Here is a 20,521-nt window from a genome sequence, read left to right on the forward strand (position 1 = left end):
TGTTCATGCAAGTGAAGGTCATTGAGTCTGATCGAGGAGCTTTAAGATTTCTGTGGTGGCAGGAGGGAGACATGTCGAGAGAACCATCCGGGTTTCAAATGACATCTCATCCATTTGGTGCCATATCATCGCCGTTTTGCGCGAACTTTGCCTTGAATAAGACGGCCCAAATATTCTCTGACGGTTATGATGGTTATGTCGTAGATGCTGTTAAGAATAATTTCTATGTTGATGATTGCTTGGTATCTTTTCCCACTTGTGATCAAGCAAAGAGTTTCGTTAAGCAGATAAGTGAATTATTATGTAGAGGAGGTTTCAAACTAAAGAAATGGGTTACCAACTCGGAGGAGGTAAGGACCATCTTGCCTGATGTATGTAAAGAACAGTCCTTGATAGAAATGTCAACGGATTACGACACTACTCATCGAACCCTAGGTGTAGAATGAGATTTTAAACAAGATGTATTTAAGTTTTACTTTGATGCACCGGAAAGGCCCCTGACTAGGAGAGGTATTCTATCTATAGTTTCTTCTCTGTTTGATCCTCTGGGTGTAATTGCTCCAGTCTGTCTTACTGCCAAACTCCTCTTGCAAAAATTATGTAAGTCTCAAATAGGCTGGGATCAGCCTCTCAACGAGCCATACATGTCCGCGTGGCTAAGCTGGGTAAGTTTTATGCGTCAGATGGGTCACGTCACGGTAGCTCGAGGTATCAAGAGGAGAACCGACGCGAAAGTGGAATTGCACTTGTTTAATGATGCTTCAGAGGTTAGCTATGGAGCAGTTGCGTACGCACGAGTCAGTTATTTGAAGGAACCACTATATTGTATCTTGCTGTACAGCAAATCTAGGGTAGCACCTATCAGACAAGTCACTATACCGAGACTTGAGATGGCGGCAGCGGTGTTAAGTGTGAGGCTTAGTGAAGTATTACGGAGAAGCCTGCCTAATTTTTTCTGCAAAGTAAACTTCCATACAGATTCCATGATAGTGTTATACTACATTAAGAATATCGAGAACCGATATAGCACCTATGTAGCCAACCGCCTCGCTGTGGTGCACCAGTATACGAAGGTTGAACAATGGAATTACGTAAAGTCGTCACAGAATCCAGCTGACTGGACATCAAGAGGTATACAAAAAACGACTGATCTTGAATCTTGGTTCAAATGTCCTACCTTACTGCACGGCGAATTTTGTACAACAATCACTGACTGTCCGGAACCTGCTCCTGACGATATTGAGTTTAGAAAAACTGCTGTGGTTAATTTGAGTAGTATAAAGCACAACATGTCACCTATTCTCTCTTATTACTCCGAGTGGTTGAAGTTAGTCAGGGCCGTAGCCTGGCTTAGAAGGTTCATAGAATTCCTGATGGTACTTCGTTCCTCGAGTCATGAAGGATCCGTTCATCTAGGATGTTTAAAGGTCAAAGAGCTTGACATCGCCAAGCGTAAAATTTTGTTGATGGTTCAGAAAGAAGTGTATGGAGAAATACTTAGTGGATTTAAAAACAATGGTAAAGTAGTTAGTCACAATGATCTGAAGGGCTTATCACCGATAATGCTTGATGGGTTACTCTGCGTTGGAGGTCGACTAAGCTACTCAGATTTCCCAAATGCCTTTAAACATCCAATAATATTGCCCAGTCGACACTTAGTGACAGAAATGATAATTAGACATTATCATAAGGAACAAGGGCACACAGGAACGTCACAAGTACTGGCCACGATTCGAAAAAGGTATTGGATAATAAAAGGAACCAGCAGGGTTAAGAGAGTGCTAGGAAAGTGTGTGACATGCCGGCGGTTTACGATGAATACAGGGCAACAATTGATGGCACCACTTCCAGCTTGTAGAGTTCAACAAGGATGGTATAGCTTCTCAGCCGTGGGAGTAGACTACTTTGGACCCTTTTTTGTCAAAAGAGGAAGATCATTAGAAAAAAGATATGGATGTGTATTTACTTGCTTGCAAACCCGAGCAGTACATATTGAAATGACACATAGTTTGAATACTGATTCGTTTATAATGGCCTTGTTACGTTTTATTGGAAGAAGAGGGAAACCTGCAGAAATTTACAGTGACAATGGGTCAAATTTCGTGGATGCAATCTGTGAATTAAGGAGATTTGTGCAACAGTTGAATCAACAGAAAATAGACAAAGAACTGTCAGCTAGACAAATTCAGTGGCATTTTAACCCGCCCTCATCCAGCCACAGGGGTGGAGTCTGGGAAAGGATGATTAGGTCCATACGTCGACTGTTATTATTGATAACTAGAGAGCAGACTCTAACCGATGAGACTTTAAGCACTTATTTGACTGAGATTGAAAGGATATTGAACGATCGACCCTTAACTCCAGTCGTTCAAGATGCTAACGATAAACTAGCCTTGTCGCCAAATAGTTTGTTATTATTGAGAGAATGTGACGGAATAGTCGAGAAAGGTAGCATCGGAGATAAATATGACAGACGTTGAAAACAGGTTAATCATCTTGCTAATGTGTTTTGGAAAAGGTGGTTAAGAGAGTATTTACCGTCCCTACAAAAACGTCAACAGTGGTTAGTTGAACACCGCAATTTTCAGAAAGGGGATGTAGTGATCGTGGCTTCGGACATATCGACCCGTGGAAAATGGCCCTTAGGAGTAGTTGAAGATTGTGAAATATATGACGACGGACGAGTTAGAACAGTGGTTGTTCGTATGAACGGTGGATAAGTCAGCAGAGATATACGTAGATTATGCCTCCTTGAAGGCTCGAATTAGTTCCTCGTATTATCAATGTGGGTAGGTCGAGTAGGCGTACTGTTGTAAGTCGTACTCGTTCCTATAGTGTCATATGCTACATAATGAACCATGACCATAGGCATCAAGGTAGCTTGTGTGATATGGAGGGATTTTGGGGGCCGGTGTAAGATCCATTTTGAATGCTTTGTGTGTTTGTGAAAATCCCTCCATGTATATACTTGCACTTTGTTCCTATTGATCCTCTTAGTTGTACATTGTTAACTTTTTGACTACATTTGAATTGTTAATATTTGTATTTTATTATAGTTTTCGTTTTTACTACACCTTCACTAATTCCCCATGTTTCTTCTCGAACTGCACTTATGTTGTTTTACTTTATACTAAGTCTGGGTGGCAGCCATTTTTGGTTTGTTCCTGCTTTTGATTGCTTGACCTGTGTCGACTGGAATTGTGCATTTTGGTTGTGAATTGAAGCACTCTTCCAGAATTGAAAACACTGTGTTATAGAGCGACCAATTATTACCTTTTGAACGAATCTGTACGTGATCTATCCAGACAGGATAGAATAACAGTTATTTGTGGTGATTGGTAATTTTCTTGCATCCTGTATCAACTTTCTTATTTATTGTAGTTTAGATTTGATCAATTGAACAATTATTGGTTGGATAGCTGAGTGGTTATATTTGTTTAGGTAATAATGTACACCTAAATTTATGATAAATTATAGAACCGTCATCTTACCCAATTAATTTGTTTTGGTTTCAAACGGGCGAGGGCGCGTATCTAACTCATCCAGACAGCTGTCCGGCAGTCCAAACCGTAGTTTGGATCTTATACATTGTATCGAGTGTTAGAAGCAGACATGAAAATTATGAATAGCGACTAAAAAGAATTAGAAAGGATTGTAGAAGACAGAGTTAAATAGAGAATGCTGATGAGTGGCCTACGTTCTTCCATGAAAAGCAGTAAGCGTAAGTATGTAATATGTAGACAGTCAAGAAAGAAAATCCCATTTGAGCATTTAGGCCTTGTATCTGAACGATTGCAAGAACACGACATTACTGTAAAGATTCATACATGTCAGATCAAAAACAACTCTGCGGATTTTTGGACACACTATCGATATTCAAGGCATTCGCCCTTTATAAACAAAGTGGTGGCTATTCTGGATTACCCAGAAACGATGAAAATCAATAAACTACGCAAGATCAACGGCCTGGTAGGCTTCTATCGATGGTTCATACATAGCCGGTTGTTTCTCATGAAACCCTTAACAGACCAGTGTTGTGGAAATGTATAGCTCATTAATTTGGACAACAACGAGAATTAAATATCTTAAATATTTAGGGACATTATCGTAAAAGCAACTGTGATCTCAAACCAAAACATCAAAACACATATTTGTATCGCAGTAGACGCATTTGAGTAGGCAGCCGGACGAGTCTTACAACAATGGGTGAACCTCTTACCTTCTCTTTAAGCGCATCTTCAGATAAATACTACACTCGCAAGTCTCGATAACTCGTTTGCATCTCACAGTTTACTTCGGATACACAACATATTTCTGGGGCAAACAATGTAGTTGCAGACGCTTTGTGTTGTATAACTTCTTTGAACAGTTTCCAAGAAAACGACCTTCTTAAAGTCGTTCAGCTTCAAAAAAAGGACACTGATCTTCCGCACGAGTAATACTTGAGAGCGTTGAAACCACGGATCAAACAGATGGAAGCAAGTCGGAAAACTGTACTATATGTCGCATCTACGGGCATGGATCGCCCAATTGTGCCGAAATGAGATCGACGTAACGTCTTCAATACATTGCACAAACTCTCATCTAAATGTGCATGTAACTATCAAGCTCATATAGAACGAATTTGTTGACCTTGTGTAAATAAATACATGAGAGTAGGCACACTCCTGTGTAAGCCATCAGGAATCTAAAGTAATCAGTCGCGATAAATGTCCCTTAAGCTCCTTCACAACTCACGCCGCTCGTTTCGACCATGTTCATTTTGTCTCATAACTCATGAAAACCGCTTCACACAATGACCAGAAGCAGTACCTGCCATGGTCATTACAGCTGGAAAAACGACCCACGCCCTCGTCGAGTGTTGGGAAGCGAAATCCGGCTGCCCCTTAACCGCCACTACAAACCGTGGACGCCGGTTTGAATCTGTAATTTTCCGTTATCTGATCACACTATTAGGAATCACACGATTCCGAACGACCGCCTACCACTCACAAGAAAACAGGTTGGCAGAACGCTTTCGCTGACAGCTTAAAGCTTCACTCTTAGCTGCAGACGTTTCACAGTGGACTGATGCACTCCTTTTACTCGGTATTCGCAATGTAGTGAAAGCCTACATTGGGTACATTGCAACTCAGCTTCTTTGTAGAACGACACTAAGACTTCTAGGAAAATTGTGGCCCTTCATCCACTTCAATGAACGTGGATCTAAACTCCTGCACGAACAGGCTTACAAACACAACGCGTTCAGTTAAACCTGTTGTCACTCGAAAGTAGTCAACCGATGTATTCGTTCCACCTGCCTTACGACATGGTATACACGTTTTCGCATGTCGCGATTCATTACGACGATCTCTCGACGGGCAAGATTCATTCCCTGTGCACGCATTTCACACGTTTGACGTCAAACATCGTTGATAGTCGGTATGGTATGTCAATCAAAATTAGCCTAATGAGGTCATTCAATAGCATTTAGAAGTGAACTGAAAGAAAAACAAATGTTATTGGCTAAGAATTTGATTAAATGCCGTAGATGTAGAGTCATATATATATATAATTGTGTATTTTATTCGGTAACCCAACATGATTTATCGCCCGAGTAGTCAACTGGAAGGTTAGTGTATAGGACATCATATATCAGTACTAAGTTTCAGACACCACACTCCATAACAATATTCACACAACAAATGACCTTAGGTTAAATGTTCTAACACCGGGTCACGTAGATTGCTATTGATGTTTGTGTTACAAGGCGAGGTCTGCTAAAAGTTAAAGACCGTATGCTAAGCAAAAGTATTAAGGTGATTCAAAGGGAATAGGACCACCAACCTTCGCATTTTGTATTCGTATGAACCGCTATTTGCGTAACAGCTGGCACTGCAGCGTTGGACTCACTTGACAGGGTTTTTTGATTAGATAAGTTAACGGTGAGTATATGAGCTTTTCTAAGTTATCTTGGCCAGCTGTATTTTACGAAGTGATTATTTCACCATAAGGAACTAAAAATCGGTTCACAGTCTAATGTCTAACGTTCTATAAATGGCGTTTTGCCACTTTTAAAAATTAAGAATGAATCCTGTCAACACAAAGTTAACAAGAGAGAAATACCTCCAATTGTACTGAGAGAAACCTGGTCAGAATTCGCTTTGCTTCAGTGAAACATCATCAAGGTCATTGTCTTCTCATTCACCAATTTTTACTTTCTTTCCTGAATTTCTTCACATTAAAGTGTGGTTTCATCTATTCGACTGCAGTGAGAGAACGCATTTGCTAGGTCGGTTTTGAGCTAGCGTCTTAGTTAAAGCTCATGCCTATAATTTTGTTTGCCTCGAAAAACCCTAGTGACGTGTCCTACGTAAAACATAATTGCAGACGCCGGATAGGAAATTGAAGTTTCGGATGTATGAAGGAAATGCGTAATCAGTTTATTATTCTAAACTATTCAGCACACTACAGCCACCTTTGATGTTTATCCCTGACATTACCATGTGTAATAGTCGGTTGTCTTGGATGATAAACGTGTTGGTTATCATGAACCTTTATTCGAATTAAAAGAACATTCAGCATTCTGAGTTCGCAAGACTATAATTTATTGATGAACCAATTAGATTTAGGATAACACGTTTTGAGTTTTGGCGCGAAATTCATTCATTTGGATAAATAGCGTTTTGGCATTTTAGCTGATGTTGGTTCGCTGTGAAAATCCTAAATCAAATTCCCAACCGTAATCATCAACTGTAAATCAAAATCTTTGTTCCTCACTTAGCTCTGGTTAATTGGTAAATATTCTCATGGTCACTTTGGAGTTGCTCAAAGGTCTTTCATAGGTCATAGCGCCATCAAGTTAGCTTACATATCACCCACCCCTTGCAAGTAATCCTTTGTAACGATTTATCGGTCATTTGAGGAAATAACCTATAACTAAGGTTGGATTGCATATCGAAAAACAGCTCATTTCCCATGAATTTCGCCAAAACACTTAAGTTTTATCTAAAAAGCCAACTATCCATGTTATGTGAATATGAACAATGTCAACAAACCTCGGACTAGTTTTTATGGAGGCCGCACACAGATGAGTAACTGGTGGTTGAGAACAAATGCAAGTAAGATATATAGCAATTTCAACAGAAAGTGATGTGATGAATGCACAATTGGTTAATTAGAGACTTCCATAATATCTTATTACCTTGTGCCTCTTCATAGTGTAGTTCCCAGATAAAAAAGTTGACTGGCTTTTCACAGAAACAAATAAAAATCCTTTTGATGCATTGGAGGTATAAACAGGGACGTATGACAACTTTTCATCATTCACGCGTGTTTCCGATGGTATATCACGAGGGTGCCGAAAATAGAATAAAAAATAGGATGGGGTGGGGTACAATTCACAAGGTCCATGACTGGTCAAGTCGGGTCCTTTATGATTGAAAAGTTGAGGTACGACTGACCAAACTTACTTATTTCCATCAAGTCAGATTCCATGCATTGTATTTCGGTAAGTTAAAAAAAGAATCAAAAGTATGATAACAAAGTGACACGGGGTTCGTAAACAGAGGAGATTCAAACGAAATTACGAGATTATTTCAATCTCTGAAATAAGGTAAAGAAAACAGTGTTTGAACACAGGGGACATTTTTCATCAAAACTTATTGAGAATTGTGAGCATCACAGTCTTGTTCAGCTTGAACTATTGAATTTTGTTGGTAGGAAGTAAGAACAGTGCGAGGTCGTGAAGATTAGCCAAAGAAGTACTTGTCACAAAGAAATAAAATCAGTACCATAGATTAGTTACATCCGGCTAAACCATAAGGAGCCGCCAGTAAAATATGTTATCACCTACAGACACGGGTGGACTGAAGTTACTTCTTTATCATCATGCTTTCTGGTCGAGAACGCCACCCTCTTCATTTAGTGATGTTAAAGGCTTTTGCGTTTGTGGTGTTTTTTAAAGTTGCTTTAATCCAAGCTGTTTGTTCCACATCTTGCTGGAACGCACTGCTCTACTATTTCCACGTTACAAGCACATCAGGTAGCCAGGGATTTGCATTGCATGTTAATTTTGCTTTTAGTGTAGTACACTGCCATGAGGTCGACTAATGATCTATATTCTAAAATACTAGCCAAACAATATGTAATTTAGAAAAAGTAAGAACAGATAGCTGATCAAAAAATATGAAAGCGACGGAGTTTAGGTTTGTGAAACTTGAGTGAGGCGACAAGTGAAAAAGTAAAAAATTTTGAGTGCTAATAGGTTTTTGATTCTAAACTATTTCTTATTCTGTAGAACATGAACTAGACGGAACTCACGATGATTCAGAAACACATTAGTTCCATATAATCGGCCATAGCTAATTAGCATCTACAGGTTTAGTTAATTTGTCTGTTTACTGTAAACGTAAAGGAAACTTCATATCTGAATGTGAGGGTCAGATGGACAGGAGGATGACTAATATTCAGCAGTGAGAGAGGGGAAACCATGTGACCATGAATTACAGTTGGAGTGTGATACATCCATGATCCGTCAGTATTTCCTTGAGATACGTCCAGATATTAGGCAGTCCGTAGAAATTAGATTGCTGGTTTTTGAACTTTGTTCCATTGTCACAGTTGCGGGTAGTTAATGGAAGCATGTTTAAAAATAAACTATACTTTACTGTAAAAATCCCATTAAGCGTTGATTTTCGATGTTTTACGGTTTGTAGGTGCCGTGGTCAGAATATCCTCATCCTCTGTAGAGAATTAGATACAGTGTTACCAACTATGAACAACTACGAAACAAAGACTAGTGAACAAACAATAACACGGTATTCTTTTCGTTTAACATATAGATTAAGTCGGCATACTGATACAATATTGTCACAATATTAGCAACGAATGTCTAAATAAAATGTCTTTTACACTTTCGTAAGATATTCTCACTGACTCTCAAGTTCAACCAGGATTTCCAGATGCCATGCAACCACGAACGAGACATAATATGGAGGTTCTGACGCCAAGAAAGTATGTTTGCATGTTCAAACAAGATTTTCGGCGTCAACATCTCGAACCCCTTGACAGCAGCGTAGATGTGCTAGTTCTGAGTCTGTATGTGGGGTCATGGGTCACGAATGGGCAGGAGACTGAAAATGGGAGAACATATATCACATTGTAGAAAAAACGTTAGATTATTTTTCTAGCCGATGGTACCATTAAGATTCAAAAAGGAGGTGTTTACGTTTATCAGTGTAGTAGACAATGGAGTTCCATCCTTGCAATCAACGTGTGGAGGTTCTTTGGATATCTTCAACTCGTATCTTTACGTGGTATTCATATTTGAGAAGATAAATGCGCAATATTGAAGGGAGTGTCGTATAACCGTTTTGAATAAGGGGGCATTAACCTATATTGCGAAGAAATTCTATATTACGAAACCCATCAGACATCCAGGTTAAGAAATTATAGCGGAGGTGTGTTCTATAAATTTAAACATCCTGTTTATTCGAAGACTTGATTGTGCACTGATTGGGGGTTTTGAAACAGCATCCACTTAGCCGAAGTAATATTTAAGTAAGAAAGAAAGTTTAGATCAGCGAAGAGATCTCTTTTCGGCGAATTCATCTTCAAAGCTGTACAAACGCAAATATATATACTTATTTATACAGGGTGATAACAATACTGATAATAAACTTCTGTTATACATGGTGAGCTAGGTATATAGGTCGTTCGATGCGTACTTTATCCAAAAGAATTCAAGAACATTGTCCGGCGTGGCTAAAAAGAGGGGGCAACGGCTCAATAAGAAGTTCTATAATCGAACACCTTGTAAACACAGGTCACTCAATCAAGACAGACTCTGCGTTCAAAGTCATCTACAAGGTAAGTAGAAGCCTTCCTAAGACAATTAGACTGCATCTTCTTTGCATTGCCGAGGCAATAGCCATACATTTTGAAAAACCAAAATTATGTGTACAAAAGAGACTGGTACAACGTTTTCTTCTACCATGGTCTTAATGTATTAAAATTTTTCTCCTTCTTCATACTCTTGTTCCCATACGGCTACCTGCTTCACCTTCCATCTTCCCTTCAAATCGTCTACCCCCAACCGGTGTGTATTTATTTCCACGATCTTTCCGATTACATTTCGTCTCTGTTTCAACATTTTATTTAATCATGCTGAGCCATCCTTACCCGATGAATACTTAAGCCATTTACTATCAAACGATTATTTACTTTCCTTGTTTTAAGAAGAAAAAAAGTTTCTAATACCTTTGTTTATTTAACCTCACTGTCACCATGTATAATAGTTTATTATAAGTATTATTATCACCCTGTAAAAATAAGTATATATATTTGCGACTGTACGGCTTTGAAAATGAATTCGCCGAAAGGAGAACTCTTCGCTGAACTAATCTTTCTTTCTTACCTAATGTCATAATGGGTGTATTCCGTTTAATAATATAAGAAGTAATTTTTCTTGTTGATTTTTCCTAAAATGGTTAACCACACGCAAGTTTTTGAATGGAAACTGTCCTTTTTCGTTTCATACAGAGGAATTATCAGAGTGTCCCTGAATCTGGAATATACTTTCACTCAGAGCTTTAGGCTTAAATCTGTATACAATTTTGAGGTCCTGCAGTAAATGACGTCGAGAATGGACGATGATGCTAGTCGTTAGCGATTACAATAATATAGAGCCCGATCAGTAAATGTAGTTTAATCTCTTCTGTATTTAATACCTTATCGCAATTTAACATGGAATAATTGTCATTGAATAATATATTAGTTGTAACTATTTGACACCTAGACGTGTAACAGGTTAAACGTCCAACGTTGGTGACTTCACTAAGGTGCAAACAGAGGTTTGTTGCTATTCGTATTCCGAGCCTACACACATTGTACCAGCTCTCAAATAAATATCAGTGAAGACGGATGAACTATTCTGATCTTCGTTAATCTATGCACACTTTCCCTGTCTATCCCACACTCTTTCCACGAACGCCTTTATTTATGTAAGCATATAGGTATGCATGTATACAAATATCCTATAAATTATCTCAATATAAACTGATAAGTATTTCTTGATTCGGGGATCTAAGCCAAGACGCCGATGTCAAGATTCTCTTAGTATAAGCCTTTCTTACTTGCTAGTATATGGACGGTTGAAATGAATATATTACGTTCAAAAAATGTATTCGAAATTAGTCTTGGAACATGTTATTCGTGAGTATCTAGTAATTAAACCAGTGATCTCAAACAGTTCATTGAAGTTCATCAATTTTAGTATTATGGTAATAAATGGATAGGCTAAATAAAAGTTCTTGTTAGTAGCGACGTATACAAGATCAAATTCCTTAACTGCCATGGCTAGGTAGCCTTGTGACAGACCTTCAGTTATAACGACGGTGTGAGCTTACCTGAGCTTTTGAACAGACTTTAATCAGTCATACTGTGTCATTTACGATCTGGTGATTGAGTTAATCGACAAGAAGACGATCAGATACCCGCTATACGTTGTTCCGATTTAACTAATAATTGGACTGAAAACTAATTGACTATCTATCAAGGAATAGCATTTTACAAATAGCTGCAATAAGTGCTGTTTGACGAAATATATGAACACTAACCCAAACCTGAAGGCTGCATAAAAGTCTATAACAATATGTTCGCAGCGATGCATACTGAAAAAATTTGTAGTGACTCACAATAATCACGAGAACACGACTGGTTTAACAAAAACAATTATTATTATAACTAACTGTACCAGTGTTTGTTTTAACGTGCTTTTGTTTGACTGTGCTAATGACAGCTATATTGTACTTCCATTCTTATTCCCACACTTCGATTGTAACTTCACGCGAATTCGGTTACGTTCTGTAACCAAGGTTGTATTCTGGCACGATCTCGGTATCCTTTCGATACCACGAGATCGCCAGCAAATATATATCTCGATTTGGTCCATTAACTGCCTTCTGGTATTTGGCTTCTCGGAGATTTTATGGATTTCTTTGGTTACGTTCAACCTACGCCTTCTGATTTATTTGGCACGTGTATCTTGGTAGCGGTGTTCATAGTTAATCTCAACTCGACGCCACGCTACAATTGGTGACACGTATTTTGGAACACGCCTCAACCTCTGGTCAAATCTTCCAAAGAAGCCAATTCGGTGAGTCTATGACTTACCTGTCCACGTCTGTCGTATATTTTCATATTTTTTAATATATAATATACTCGACATGACGGATAACGATAAGAATAGCATTAATATAATAGACTCACATGTATGTGTACCGAATCCTTGTCACTTTTTATTCGCGTGACGATGAATTTCACGCTTTATTCGAGAAATTTTCCCCTATTAACTATTCGGCGAGACTCTAATTTAAGGACGAGCCAATCAGAAGCGTTTGAGCAATTTCAAGGTCACGGAGCCAAGTTCAACACCTGATGCTGACATACGGTCGCTTTACAGCGGATTTTAGACAACAGGTTATTAATGAGAGGCTACAAGAGATGGGACTATTGAGAAGTTCTTGTACGTGCGAATGCGGTTGTCAAATGACTGGAGCTAAGTGTCCAGAACACCGTGGTGAGATTGTGTTTCGTTGTCCTTCATGTTGGAAAAAAACGTCTGCTCGAACGGGGACTTTCTTCGCTCGATCGCGTCTGTCACTAAGGCAGATCATGATAATAGTTGCAAACTGGTTAATAAAGACACCAGTAACACTGGCTGCGGCGTTTGCAGATGTTACTGAAACTTCAGCAGTCCAGTGGTATGAGTACTGTCGTGACATCTGTGCAAGTAAAATGACACGCCTACGCCTATCATTCGGAGGAGTAGGATGCATTGTGGAAATAGATGAAACGGTAGTACGAAAGCGAAAATACAATAGGGGACGTGGTATCAAGGAAGAATGGGTAAGTAGCATTTCCGTAAATATACTTGACAGGTACTTGGAATTTATGACCGATCAACACAAAAGGGACATTTTCAGAAAGTCAGAAACCGGCAAGCGAACACAATCATACCAATTATACAGGAATACGTACAACTGGGCACAACAATATATACGGATGATTGGCGAGGCTATAGGTGCCTACATAGACTTGGATATGTGCATCATGTTGTAGTGCACAAGCGCCATTTCGTCGATCCTACAACCGGCGTACATACTAATAATATTGAAGCTATGTGGTCGAGACTGAAAGAAATTTTAAGACCACACCACGGCTCAAGAGGATGACTGTTATGGAGCCACATGGACGAGTTTTTATACCGCATGCATTATGATTTCAGGATTTCTGAACCGTTATCGAACCTCTACAAGTTTTTAAATCATGTAAAAGAAGACTATCCACTGTAATTCATTACTTTCTTATAATATATTTTCACTCTGTATTGTCTTCTGATTGGCCAATAATTGTCAAGGTCATTTAAGATTCGTTCAAAGGTCGTCCCTAAATTAGAGTATCGCCAACTATTCTCCTCGCTGACCCGGCTGTTTGGTACGGAATGCATTCGCATACGCATTAACGTCTACCTCCCAGCATCAAATGGTTAAGTTGAACGGTTTCACTGCCAACTTAAAAGTGCTCTACGAGCACACGAGAACGACAACTCGTACGAAACCTTATCGCTCGTCCTCTTAGGTATTCGAACGAGCTTGAAGGCAGATATACAATGTTCCGCCGCTGAAATGGTATACGGCACGACATTGCGTCTGCCCGGAGAATTCTTCACACTACGGAGCAGACCCAATTTCGGTAAATCAGACTACGTCCATCGACTGTCTGCATTTATGCGAACGCTGTCTCCGGTGTCAACTCGAATACAACATCGACAGGTCGCTCTCTCTCTAGAGTTATCTACCTGTTCACATGTTTTTGTACGAGTAGATTCGGTACGCAAACCTTGGCAACAACCTTACGAAGGCTCTTTTCACGTGATCGCTCGTCACGAAAAGACCTTCAAAGTTGATCGACATGGCCGCGTCGAGATCGTCAGCATTGATCGTCTCAAACCAGCACATGTCGATAACAGTGCCCTATCTGGTAACCTGAGATTCAATGCTAGACCTATTAAACCTAGCGGGATCCTTAAATCTTTTTCAGATCCCACGCTAGATACATCTGAGACCTCATTCTCACGTCCCGGTCAACAGCACGCGTCATCTGCACCGTCTACGGACGAGACGACAGTCTTACGTCCAGATCAGCAGACCACGCCGCCCTTGACTTCGGATGAGATTGTAGGCTCACACGACGCGAACGAGACTGCTGTCTCACGTTCCGGTCTCCGAGTACGGTTACCCGTACGCTTCCGCGAATAGTCGCACAGTCAACAACCGATATGGTGTAGGATTACTCCTATACTACACGCATGCTACACTCTTCTCTTTTTTGCTTTTCTTTTTGTTTCCTGAGCCCACGCCCTCGACCATCTCCGTTTGGTTCCGTCAACTTCAGTCAACTTTGGCGAAAGCTGGATTGGCCACCCACGCTCTTGTCAACGCACTCAGTCGATATATTGGTTTCGAATGTTTGGCATACGCTTGGTCTCGAACTTGGTCGTTATGGTCGCTTCTGGTCTTTTGGCTCAACGTGGTTTCGTCCTTCGTCTGCAGCGTTTCTGGTCCGCATTCCCTACGAACGCAATCTTCAGATTCTGGATACAAACCACTCTCGTGTAGCATGCCAACTCAAGCAACAAATACAGCACACCGCTCCTGGTACCGTTCTCCGAAAACGACCTTCGTTGGCCATCCGACGATCAACGATCGCTTTCCTGTTCCCCAATTCTTCCGTTCTACAATCGCTCGTCAGCCGATCAGTCCCATGATTTAAACCGCTATTTATCGAAAGTGTAAACCCTTTCTAGCGGGGGGCTCCTGTAGTGACTCACATTTATCACGAGAACACGACTGGTTTAACAAAAACAATTATTATTATAACTAACTGTACCAGTGTTTGTTTTAACGTGCTTTTGTTTGACTGTGCTAATGACAGCTATATTGTACTTCCATTCTTATTCCCACACTTCGATTGTAACTTCACGCGAATTCGGTTACGTTCTGTAACCAAGGTTGTATTCTGGCACGATCTCGGTATCCTTTCGATACCACGAGATCGCCAGCAAATATATATCTCGATTTGGTCCATTAACTGCCTTCTGGTATTTGGCTTCTCGGAGATTTTATGGATTTCTTTGGTTACGTTCAACCTACGCCTTCTGATTTATTTGGCACGTGTATCTTGGTAGCGGTGTTCATAGTTAATCTCAACTCGACGCCACGCTACAAATTCATCCAGACAACGGAACTGGTATGTGGACTTATCCTAGTGCACTTGTTCTTACACTTCATTGCTCGCCAACCAACGATTCTTTTAGAGTATCCCGATTATCCCATTTGGTACGGCACTGGTTTTGGTTCTAGACGACAAGATCCTTGAAGCCGAACATTCAATAACAGAGATTTGCATTTAACAATTAATACTTAAAGTCAGAAATCGTGAACGAGGAAATATCTGATCAATATGGCATGGCTCAGACATGCAGGCTTGGTCACTAGACGGTGGTTGGAGGTAGTCGACAGGAAACCCTGAACCCGGGTTTCGCGCTACTTGGAACCCGTCAGCAAGGTGCTCCTGTAATCCTGAAGGAACTGATGATCCCCGACGGGTCCGACCCCATGTCACCCAACTTCACAGTCAAAGAATTTACCACTGAGTTATCCGAGCCGCGACCGACCTGTAGGACTGAGATGTAATCAAAATTGGTTGGTCTCTGGGTGGTGATCAGTATCATGTGCGTCAATCAATCAATTGTGATTACATCTCAGTCCTACAGGAGGTCGGTTCATATCACATGAAGTAATCAAGATAACTAACTACTTCGTTAGGTACCATTGCCAACAGGTTTTATTCTTGAGCCGTTCATTTTTATCGAAACATAATCCAAGATAAAATTAAGCACTGTAAAAGACGGTACCTGACTTATATTTCACAAATATTTGGCTGCATAAAAAAATTCAAGTTCCACATTAACATATGCCAATAATGCTTGGAAATTTAGAGACATTTTCTTTGAATAAATTCAATGTATATAGATTATTCGAGTTAAGATGATCAAGTCTGGACGGTCGAATTACTTCGAGCATATAGCGTTTACGAGTTTGGGAAGCGGTTGAGTAGTTCCTTCGGCTTGGTAGATGGTAGTAATCCAACAGAACTGAACTCAGACTCTGAATTATCTGTTAGTAGTGAATTTAACATTCGGTTACATTTATTACAGAATGGGTAAAATGAAATACCTGGTATTTTTATTTTTAGATGGTTAAGAAAAGTGAACAAGGATATCCTCAGGCCCTAAAGACTTTTGCTGTGATGTGGGTAGTAAAAGGACTGTATAAATACTTGCTTCGTGTGAAATTCTATATAGTAACTGAGTACTGTGCATTAAGGTTTATTTATCACCCAACTAAGTCAAGTAATCGGTCATCCGCTGCCAAGACCACCTAACTAAACGTTTGTATTCTGGTTCAACCATAACCTGCTGATATAGTAAACCTCGCGAAGGATACTCGTACGTGTTTTGCTATGTAAACAGGTTGAAATGTTCAAAGCAAGCTCAAGTTTCTTGAGTTTTACAAAACGAAAGAAGATATATCACGAAATCCCTAAAATGTTTATGATTATGTGGCAAAGTGCTCATCTCTCTTATACTTAGATATGAAGTAACAAACAACCTCCGACCATCTTGGAGAAGAGAAAATAAAATCATTTGCTCGTCAGACTTGTAAGTGGTCTCAGATTAACGTTTATGTGAATTGGAAGTGGAACAAGTGTCCTGCTTGTTTACATAAAATAATGTATAAAATATCTACCTGGAACATTGGCCTGGATCTTACTTGTTTTAAAGACGTATTCACTCAGATAACTAGTTTTGTTCTTTAGTTTGTAGTGACCTACTTTTATCAAGAGAACGCGATTGGTGTAATGGAAACAACTATTATTATAACCAATTGTACCAGGGATTGTTTTATCGTATTCACTTGTTTAACTGTACCAAAATACATACATTCTTCCGTTGATTGTGATCCTGCACGAATTCAGTCACGCTCAGTAACCACACTTGTAGCCTGGCACGATCTCGGTATTCTTTAGATACTACGAGATCGCCAACAAATACATCTCGACTACAACCATCAACTGCCTTCTGATATTTGGCCTACGGAGGATCTTATCGGTTAACTGGCACGTATTCTTCTTGTAGTGGTGATCATAGTCAACCGCGACTCGATGCCACATAATAATACAGTAAACTCCACAGACGGCGTAGACTAATTCCGTGTAATTTATATAACTGACTATCTGGATATAATTTCTTGAGAAGTACACCAGACCATGTGACGTCAGATCCCAAATGTGATTTCATAAATCTTCTGTTGACAGAAAATGTTAAATAAATGCGTAGATGTCTTTCTTGATAACACATTCCTCGTTCTATCCAGTTGCGATAATAATTTTATTGAATTTCTGACCTCTACAACTTGATCACCGAAGGTTTTATTTGTACATGAAGAATTATTATTATTACTGTGAACATTCCACTCCTAGTGCTTCGTTTTACAATTTCGTTTACTAAACTAATAGCGGTTAACGGATATTCTATGTAATTAATTGCATCATACTCTATATTTATTATTACGATCCTAAATAGGTCGAAGTTGTTTTTATAGACATTTTTACAAGATGGATACTCCATACAAGTTAATACTTATGTAGGAATTTGTCCCAGATTAGCCTCGTTTCAGGTACTGTTGAAAACTATAGTGGGTTGGATGACTATATCCCTTTAATATTCGCGTTTTTCGGCAGTGCCCACGCGCGACCCATCCATGGTGGTCGCCTAACAATTGGACTACTAGGTTAGCTTCCAATGAGACAGATTCTCAACTTCAATCAATTTGTATTAAATATGTGGAAAAGCCGAACCATAAAAAACCGTAATGAATCCATCCCAATCTACGATGTCAGTTTAACAAATATTTTACTAGCCGAAGTAGTTTGAAAATTCATTTATAATCTGTATTGTTAAGTTTAATAATAAATTACTAAATACACGTGTTTCCCAATTATTATAAGAAGATTAGTGCGAAGCTATGTCACTTAACAAAGTGGATGAATCTCTTGACAGACCCGTTACAATTACAGATCCTATGCAAACTGTACCTATAGTAAATGACCAGTGAAACGATTGCTACACGTTTGTCACAGAATTTTAAATATACATTACTTGGACTAGATAAAATTGAGTAATTAATACTAGTGTGGTAAATAATCTCATAAACCTAACAGGTTGAATTTCATCTCATCATGATTCACTTTCTGGAATACTGAGAGTTTTATTATGAAAAACATGGTAGTCAATAATTCTTCTACTGGTTCTATTTAACCTCAGGAAGATTATTATGAATTTAGTTAACACTTTCTACCTACTTTTCGGTTCAATAACCAAACCAAAATTTTACCTGGTATTTGAAACATGATCAACACTTTTGTTTTTAGGAATAAGTCTATGACTTTTTCTGATTCATGAAGACCCATTCACATCTAGCTTTGGTATTATTTTCAATTTTATAAAGGTAAACAATAACATTTTTGTTTATTCGATCCTATTTGCTTTTATAAATCTAAATTCTTTGTTATTTCCAATACCAATCGACATCTCTATATCAACGTATTTAAAGTACATGAATATTATATATACATACATACTTTAGGTAAAAATAAGTAATGGAAGCAAATTAATATTGTCTCCTCCACTGTAGATCAGATAGCATATTCATATTGTAGTGGTGATCATAGTCAACCGCGGTACTACACCACACTTCAAGGTATTGATTAATAATAAGTTTAGCCAAAGAGCAATGTGGAGGATATTTAGTAGTGAAGGGATACGCCGTGTATCAGTAACTGATAATGGAGCCCACTGCCTATGGCTCCAAGACATCCTTATTTCAATGGTTCAGCAGAAAACCTCGGCCGCACTTTTACCAGTACCACTACATCAGCAAGTGCAAGTAATTTAGTTCAGTGTCGTAAAACGCGGCGTTCACGAGCCCACAAAAGTCCAGCTCAGCTCTTCAAATCCCTGATCTTTCGAAGTCATTTAGTGAATAGAATGTCATCAAAAGTACAGTTTCACTGAAGAAATAGCTGTCGTACATCCACAGGAATTGGAATTCGGAGTATGGGTAATCGGACGATATTGTTGATTGAAGTGACTACTCCATTCACAGTAGACATGTAACCTTGGCGATAACTAGTAAATAAAGCCACCTCAATTTTAATTCTAATCATTCTACAACCAATCCTGACACAATAGATGTTTTCAAACTTCCGATATATAGTTCCAGTCCCGATTCTAATAATTTACATGCTAATAATGACTTTAGGCAATTCCGAATTCCACAATGAAGAAAATGGAAATCAGAATAAAAAATTAGGAAACCTAATAAAATTGCGAATGAACCCAGACTACATTACAGACAAAAGAGAGGTACCACAGGAGAGGTTTTAAAGGGGACCCTGGTTGTCTATCGTTCTACCCCGAGTCCTTAGACAATTACCGCGGTTTCTCTAGCAAAGATTTTACTTGGTAGAAAAATGCGAACACATTTAGATATCTGTCGCCCGATCCAATCAACATCATGAAGCGTAAAGACGTTTGTTCACTGTGGGTCAAAAATACTTGCTATGGACTATCTTGACAAACATCCCACATTAATAGTTGGTCGGATCGCGGAAATGTAAGGAAGTGTGGTTAGGTTTCAGTTGTCTCAGAAGTTTTTTTGCGCCATGCCAACCAACTGAAACCAACTTCTATCACAAGTATCGAGACCCGAAATAGGATACCCATATGTTCCGTTGGATACCTTTGAAATAAAAACCCCTTGAGCAGATAGGCCAGTTTCTGTGAAAGCGAAGAGTGGGCAAATTGAAAGCACAGAGCAATCGTGCGGTTGCAGATCCAAAGAACTCGCTCAGACCTGTTAGCGGGATTAATGCACGTTCCGTGTAGGACTGTTGGGGCTCGCCGAATGGCTATTTCTTAACAAATCAGCACTAGAATATGCTTGTAGAAGACTAGCACCTTATGTCAAGATTATAAATATACTAATATTCTAATTGTGATTACTGCTTCCATCCAAACTTATCATTTGTGATATATTTACGCTCTTGTCTAACCGTGATCTGATCTGGGACCTTGTAGAGTGAGCTATGTCTAAGAATACTAAGCAATAAGGGTAGCTAGGTCGTAATGAGAGAATCCATAGCACAAAGGTTGCAATTAAGTGAATAGCGATTCGCTATAACACGATCGGTCGACAGTAAAAAACCCGTATTCTAAATTAACAGTGAAAAGGTTAAACGTGGAATATAATTTAACAATAATATAAGAAATAACTTTAACGTGAGGAACTATTATCTCTTCACGAATGCAAAGCGATTGCTGGTAAGATGTCAAAACAACCAATAATTTAACTAT

The 20,521-nt window shown here is 39.2% G+C and overlaps 1 protein-coding gene across 1 annotated transcript; it reads right to left on the reverse strand.

The window, feature by feature from the left end:
- Positions 1–11,781: 11,781 nt before the first annotated feature.
- Positions 11,782–13,520, reverse strand: MS3_00003345 (uncharacterized protein). Its single transcript, XM_051211112.1, has one exon. It carries the CDS (start codon positions 12,897–12,899, stop codon positions 12,525–12,527), a length of 375 nt encoding a protein of 124 aa, XP_051071146.1. The 5' UTR covers positions 12,900–13,520; the 3' UTR covers positions 11,782–12,524.
- Positions 13,521–20,521: the final 7,001 nt, after the last annotated feature.

The sequence above is a fragment of the Schistosoma haematobium genome, chromosome ZW (assembly GCF_000699445.3).
Source record: "Schistosoma haematobium chromosome ZW, whole genome shotgun sequence".
In the NCBI taxonomy this organism is placed as follows: Eukaryota; Metazoa; Platyhelminthes; class Trematoda; order Strigeidida; family Schistosomatidae; genus Schistosoma; species Schistosoma haematobium.